Genomic DNA, 7,554 nt, shown 5'->3' on the forward strand with positions numbered 1-7,554 from the left:
GTATACTTCTCTATTGTTTATGTATACTTCTCTATTGTTTATGTATAAGCAAATTTTTAAAACAAGGGGAGTAGCCAGTGGTTGGATGGCAATATACAGTGAGAAGACAGCATAATGCTACTATGGAACAGCTGATCAAAAGTATATTTGGAGGTAACTCCTTGTATCAGTGAGCATCCAGCAGGTCAAATTCGATGTTCAGTGAAGGGGGATTTGCTCAAAACAGCTGATACTGTTTTAGGAAGCTTTGTGTTTTAGAATACACAGTTCATACTCTTGTTTTCCTTCCTTTTTTTTTTTTTTTTAAGAACCTTATTTCCTTTGCAGTATAGAAGTGGGAAAGTTGAAAAACAGAACAAAAGTGGGTTTTGTGTTTTTTCTTAAGAGATTTTTTTTCATAGCTATAGATTGGTTGTTTGAGTATGGTTTTGCAAAGGTCAGGACCTTTTTTTTTTTCAGGTATACTCATATTGAAGCTGAATGTCCCTTTATAACTTTTGAGGATTTGTTGGACCGTCTGGAGAGCTTGGTGTGTGATGTAGTTGACAGAGTCTTGGCGTCACCTGCATCAAGCTTACTGTTGGAGCTGAACCCGGTAAGCAGCAGTGTGGGACAGTCTTGAGTAGACAAGGTCTGATCTTTACCTTTCCTGATGACCATGTTCATCTGGGAAAGACAGGGTGTGGCAATGAGCTCTACTTACTTAAGTAAGAATATTAAATGACAACAAAGAGGGAAAATGCTGTGAGGCTGGTAATGAGTCTTCCAGGAACTGGGGGGCTGCAGAGGAAGAAATTACCTGCTAGCAAGGTCTAGGAGCTAGCAGTGTGCTGGCATTTATCATAATGTGTACTGTACCTGTAGAATAAAAACCTCTATCCTAGAGCTCATAAAATTGAGCAGCTGGTACTCGCAGATTGAGCGTAAGGGAGCAGTGAAACAACCCTAGCATTTTACTCCCTGTGCTGGAAGGTACAGCTCTATAAAGCTATCTTCTTTATAGAAGATAGTCTATCTCCTTTGTCTCCTGCTGCCTTTGCATAGAAAGTTAGTAGTCTGTTAAAGGCATCTTATCTTCTTCGCTAGCTTTTCTCTCAGAGCATGTACAGATTCTCTCATCCCTGTCATTTTGACCATCAGGAAAATTCTGGTGAGTACTGGAAGGTTCCATTCTCAGTTTGAACTGAGATGGGCAGGACGTCCAAAGTAACAAGCACAACCTACCCTGTGGACTTGTCACAAAGGCAAAGTCTGATGCACAAAGAAGCGAAAATGTTCTTTTGTGGCACTGCGTGTGGAATCTCTGCAAACTGTTCAGTCTGAAGCACCTACATGTGTAATGAATTCATACAGAAAAGGAAAGAGCTCTGAAAATGCTTCCTCTCCTCTCTTCTGCTGTCGTTTTCAGCATCTGTTCTGTGAACTGCACTGGACTTGGAAGACGGTGTTGTTGGGCTCCAGCTTTTCAGTACTTCTGAGCTTTTTAAGTAATAGTTGATACACAACCTGCAAAGGGTAGCATGTATGCTCTGAGTGTGGAAGTCGACTTGCTGATCGACTGGGAAAATAAATCTTAAAAATGATACCCTTCTAAGTATTTTGATGTCTGCTGTTATTTACAGGGCTTCAAGCCTCCCAAACGTCCTTTCCGAAGGATGAACTATGCTGAAGCAATTGAGTGGTTAAAGGAACATGATGTGAAGAAGGAAGATGGTACTTATTACGAGTTTGGGGAAGTAAGTCTTTCTGTGTCACCTTAGAAATTAAAACCAAAATCCCACAGTCCATGAAGGGTATGGGAGTCCCTTGAAGAACAATGTGTTTGGACCATGATCCCGTTGTGTTTGAGATCAGAGACCCCAGGGAGGTCTCCAGCAGCCGCCTGCACGTGGGGCTGGGCACCCTGCTCAGGGGGCCTGCTGGGCCGGGGGGGGACCAGGAACACCCGGGGCTCCCTGCCCATCCTGACCCATCTGTGGTTCTTTGGCTTAAGGTTTGTGGAAAACAATTCTGGGGAAGAGGAAATGAAGCTCTTCAGTGTCTGTTAGTTGTTTGGAAAGTTTGTTTCAGCTTAAAGTTTGCCCAGTTTCCTGTGTGAAATGTGGTGTAGACTGTTAGACAGATTTTTTTCTGATCTGTATGTTTTTGAATATAGAGTTCCTTGAGTTCTTCTAAGATGTTTGTTTTAAAAATGTAGATACATCAGGATGAATGCTTGGATAAGTGTGGTCTGAAAGTGTCTTTGTCTGTGTCTTGCCTGATGTGTTGTGGGTCTTGAGGTTTTGGAGTGTTCTTGGTTTTAAATATTAATATAGCTCTCTTTAACCCTAGGATATTCCTGAAGCTCCTGAGAGACTGATGACAGACTCCATTAATGAGCCAATCTTGTTGTGCCGATTTCCTGCAGAGATAAAGTCTTTCTATATGCAGCGCTGCCGTGACGATTCCCGTCTTACTGAATCTGTAAGTTGGTGTTTTACATAGTGTTACAGCCTTCTCAATAGAGTGCGAGTGTCTCTGTGGATGAGCATAAAATGAAGGAGTACTGTAGGAGAACCTTGGAGAATTCATACCAGAATTTGTCTGGGGCCTTTCTTGGCATGACTTGTTGATACTGTAGAAACAAATGAAGCAACACTGAAGTGCTTAAAAAATGTCATTAGATCACAGTGAACATGCTTTTCGTTGGCCTCTGGATGGTGCTAGTCTAATGACAATATTTCATTGATTCTTGGGGACCGTATTATCTGAAAACAAGCTGCCAAGCAGCCAGGAAGAGTGGTGGTGGTTAGGACTGTTTTTGTGGTTTAACAGTTCAGTGTCACCAAGTGTCACCAAGAGTGTTAGAGACTGGGTCTGGAAGGAATTGCCTTCCCTCATTCTGTCATGGAGAGTTAAAAATACGTGGTAAAACATGTTTTAAGGTTTGGCTTCATCTTTTGAGAGCAACTTAACTGTAATAGTTTGGTCTCGTGTTGTGTGCTGTAGGTTGATGTGTTGATGCCTAACGTTGGTGAAATTGTTGGAGGCTCTATGCGTACTTGGGACAGCGAGGAGCTACTGGAAGGCTATAAGAGAGAGGGCATTGATCCCACGCCGTATTACTGGTACACCGATCAGGTATGTAGAACGGTGTCAGTGTGCTGCTTGTCAGACACGTGAATTTTCTTAAACTGCTTCTAAGGTGATGCAGTCTAAATTGCATACATTTTCCATGACCAAAAGTAGATGGTCGTTTAACCACTGGCAAAATGCAATGGATAATAGTTCCCATTCTCTTAAATTGCTTTTGTTTGCTCCAGTGCATGCTGCCCATACCAGATTGCCTTCATTAAGCTGGTCTGTGCAGGTGTATTCCTCTTGTAATGTCTTCCATAGTGCGCTACCTTTGTGAAGCCCTTGTTAGATAAAGATGACTTGGTCTTTCCAGGCTGGAATAGCTAGCTCTGTAAGGAGAAGAGAAAAGGATGAGGTTGGAGAGAAAAAAAAAAATCATTAAGACCTTATCTTTCAGCTTCCATTTTTCTCTTCTAGTCCTTACATTGCCCCAGGGAACAGAACACAGACATCTTCCCTGAGGAGAGCACAGTCCGTATTCCTCCTCAGAATATGGTTTTGTTTTGTTTTTTGTCTTAACAAGCGAATGGTTAATATCTTCTCTGTGATTTTAATTTCACAGAGAAAATATGGTACCTGTCCTCACGGTGGATATGGTTTGGGATTAGAGCGGTTCCTGACCTGGATTCTGAATAGGCACCATATCCGAGATGTCTGTCTCTATCCACGCTTTGTCCAGCGCTGCAAACCATAGCTGTCCTTGTGACAAGCTCCTAGGAAATCAAGCAACTGATGCTTGGAAAAGAATGATACACTCTACTACAGCCCGTCTGAGAACAAGACTTACTGCAACCTGTTGTTCATACGTTCATTACTTTAGTGTGTGAGAAAACCCTTTTTTAAGGAAAATGCTACTAATTAACTGGAAGAAGCCTTAGAAAAATAATGTTAGGTGCGTTTATGCTCTCAAGTCAACATAAAACAAAAATCTTAAGCTGGTGGTTTAGATTTCTTTTTTTCTCTTGTGGTTTCTTCTGAAGAAATCAGTGCAAGCTTTTTAAATTCCCAAATCCTGGCCGCTGAGAGTGGTATGAAGAAATGTCTTCTAAATGGCTCAACAAAATATAAAAATGGAGAATAATTGTGCTGTGCTTTTTTTAGCTCTTACTGCTTTTAATGGAAGTTCTGTTTGATTTTATTCCCTTGTAAGCTATGTAGTATTGAGCACTAAATTCTACGGAAAGAGACTTTTTCTCCCAAATTATTTACTATTAATTCTATTAATTAAAAATTACAAGCCTGATTGTGAGGTATGCTTCGGTGCTTTTTCCTGATGCCCGTGGATGGAGTGGTCCAGTGGGACCGTACACTCCCAGCATAAGCTGAATTACAGTAGGAGGGGATGTGCTTCGAGACACTGGAGTGTTTGTGGTGCCTTTGAAACGAAGGTTATTACATCTATTTCAAACAAGAAATGACTAACCGAAGACCCAAAGAAACTGTAACTTTGAAATATAATTGGGTTTCAGCAGTGTGTGCTGACTGGATTACTGTCCTCTCTCGGTAAACTGTAATTGGAGCGGTGTTTTCCTTCGTGCTAAAGGATTTTTTCATGGTAGAACAGTTTCCTTGCTAGCTTGGTGTACTCTTCTGCTGCATCTTAGCAGACTTTCTGGCTGTATTCAGGTTATCACATAGAATTAAGTAAGTATTTAATGTGTTGAACCATCTGTATCCTTTTTAGCCGTAAATGCGAGCCCTTTTACTAGGAAAAAGAAAATCTGTAGGTGCGTCACTGGCTACTTGCACCGAGACGTTATCTGGATTTACCATTCATGTTGAGCTGTGCGATATCCTTATTTTTGTAATAAAAGGCTTTTTTCTTCATCTTGCATGTTAAATATACAAGCTAGTCTAAATCAGCAACCAATAAATTATGTCAACGTAAGTTGGTGTGCAGGACAGTAGTTCTTCACCCGTGATGTCTGTTTCTTTACCTTCACTTGGCCTCTATCACTTATTTGATATATTCTGTCCTGGTAGAGACAGTAATGGGGGAAAAGCAGGAAAAGTAAATTTTCAAGCGTGCTGGATACATGTTCTACAAAAAAAAAAAGGCTTTTTTCAGCTAAATACCCATTAACTTCAAGTCATATTTTGTTTATAGTTTGGATAGACTTTCTGATATACCCAGTAGAAATACTGTCCAGAGAATAAATGAGATGTGGTGCTGGATAATTAGCTGCAGAGGCAGCACCTCCAGTGGGAGTGGGCTGGGACTTCTGGTTGCTGTAGTCGCTGAGGCGTCTGACGGTGCCTGTCCTGGGCTCGCCGAAGTGGGGCCAGGTTTGTAAGCGGAGCTGGTCTCTGTCACACCAACTGATTCAGTGGGAAGCATCGAGGTTTTTTTTCCAGAGCTCTTACACACCGCTGTCTTAGGGTTTCCTGGGGACTGCTGACCTGCAGGGTGCCCTTTGAAGAGGATGAATGAAAGGTACTCTAAGAAATGAGCGTTGCTAGGATGGTTTTTCTTATCCACACCTTTTTGAATTCACATTTTTCACTGACTTTCGCAGTCTTTTCGTGGCCTAGTCTTTTTCTGACAGAAAAAGACAAGATTTTAAGAGCTGCGTCTCATACAGTAACGTGCCTCAGCTCTGTTTCTCACATTTGCCCTACTCTTTCTGTGTCTTTGTTCTTTGTCTGAACTTAGCAATTAAATTATTCTCTGAAGTACCTGTAAAGGTGGAGTCAACCATAAATTTCCTGTGATTTGGGGTATTTGTTGCAATGAGTTAAGTATATAAACTAGAGGAAGAAGGGAAATACGAACAAGCTTGACTGCAAGAAAACAAGGGATTTCTTATTCCTAAACTGATGCATGTGACAACGCATTAACAGTAAGCTATAGGAAAAGTCCCCCCTGTTCAAATGTTGAACATGCTACCAAATAGTAATCCTACCCTTTGGGCTTTTGTTGTTTGTGCTTTTTTGTTTTGATTCTTTTGTTGTTTGTTTTTACAATTGCTCTTGTGCTGAGATGCTCTAGAGGCTTCTGTAATGCAGGATGCGTACAAATTTGTGAGCATATAAGGAGTTTTATCAAAAACTAACAAAATCCTTCAAGTGGCTGTAGTGATAAGGGAAGAGAAAGGTTGGGAAAAGATACTACTGGAGAAGTTCTTGTTGGCAGGGCAGTTTTCCGTCCCTTAAATCGGAAGGGATGAGCTGCTTTGTCAAGGTTAAAAGCCTTAAAATATCAGGAGTGCTGCCAGGGGAAGGTCGGAGGGCTTGCAGGGAGCTCATGGCAGTGGCAGCCCAGATAAGGAGCTTAAAAGGTGACTGAGATGAAGGATGCCATTGAGTCGGCTGTAACAGTGCTGTTCGCTCTCTTAATCTGCTCGTGATGCAGAGGTGCTGGGCAAGCCACCTTGCTTTCCATGGAAAGCATCCTGGAGTTCAGCAAGGGCCTGTGTGAATCTGTTGGTGGGGGTTAAGGAGCAATTCCTTTGGCTGCCCCTGAAGCCTAGCTCACGGGAAGGTGGCAGTGTGGAAGTGCTGCTTCAGCCAAACCTTTGCTCTGGTAAACAGGACTGGTGTAGTTCCTGATTTATCATCTGGGCCCTGTTCAGGTCTGTGTTCATTAAGGGAAAAAAATACTGCTGGGAAGCGAAAAGTGATAAATGCTGCTTCCTTTTATGTCTTTGTCCCTTTACGTGTGGTTGTGTGGTGTGGCTTTTTTTGTTCTTACAAGATGTTGAGTTTGATTGTATCTCCAGTGATTCAGTACTGTTTCAGGGTCCCAGGTCCTTCACATCTGAGCTAAATTTTTAGTAACACAGGTACTTGTGGGTAATGCTGGTCAGGCGTGGGGAAAGCAAACAAGCTCCAGGGACTTGGAGTTTTCTCTGGGTTTCACTGTGACTTCCCCTGGAGGTTACAACGTGTGCAAGGTTGCGGTCATTAATAGTTTTCAGAAGGGCACTTCAGGTGATGGAACACAATGGTGCTTAATTTTAAACTTATTAGAAAGGGTAGACAAATCTGCGAAAGAGGATACAACACGCAATTAGAACTTGGATGTCGTGCTCATCCCCGTGTTCGTTTCCCCTCAAGGTATTGGTAATTGGTAATTGGCTTGGTAATGGGTAAATTGGGCTGCGGGCACCGGCTCCACCGTCCTTCCAGCTTCCACCTGGCAGCTCCGCGATCACTATCGCGTGCCCACGTCTCGATGCTATCTCCTCACGCATTAGGTTACCAGAACCCGGGGCTCACCCGGGCAGCCCTCGCAGCCCTCCCGGCCCGCGGCGGGCACTGCCTCCCCGGGGACCCGGCGGCCCCGGCAGACGCGGGCTGTCCCCGCTCGCTCCCCTCCCGGGCCGCCGCTGAGGGCGCCGAGCTAAACCCGGCCCGAGGCGCGGCCCGGCCTCTCCCCCCCGCGCTGGCGGCGCCCCGGCCGGGAGCGGGAGGCGGGGGCGGGTCGCTTTGGGCCCC

At 43.6% G+C, this 7,554-nt stretch overlaps 1 protein-coding gene across 1 annotated transcript in view; it reads left to right on the forward strand.

The window, feature by feature from the left end:
* Nucleotides 1-5,024, forward strand: part of NARS1 (asparaginyl-tRNA synthetase 1) — a 13,173-nt gene extending 8,149 nt beyond the window's left edge. The window contains exons 11-15 of the mRNA XM_035310271.1: nucleotides 460-595; nucleotides 1,623-1,736; nucleotides 2,332-2,463; nucleotides 2,989-3,120; nucleotides 3,680-5,024. Of these exons, the coding sequence (XP_035166162.1) occupies nucleotides 460-595; nucleotides 1,623-1,736; nucleotides 2,332-2,463; nucleotides 2,989-3,120; nucleotides 3,680-3,811 (646 nt within the window). The 3' untranslated portion in view covers nucleotides 3,812-5,024. The remainder of the gene's footprint in view (nucleotides 1-459; nucleotides 596-1,622; nucleotides 1,737-2,331; nucleotides 2,464-2,988; nucleotides 3,121-3,679) is intronic.
* Nucleotides 5,025-7,554: the final 2,530 nt, after the last annotated feature.

The sequence above is a fragment of the Oxyura jamaicensis genome, chromosome Z, assembly GCF_011077185.1.
Source record: "Oxyura jamaicensis isolate SHBP4307 breed ruddy duck chromosome Z, BPBGC_Ojam_1.0, whole genome shotgun sequence".
NCBI lineage: Eukaryota > Metazoa > Chordata > Aves > Anseriformes > Anatidae > Oxyura > Oxyura jamaicensis.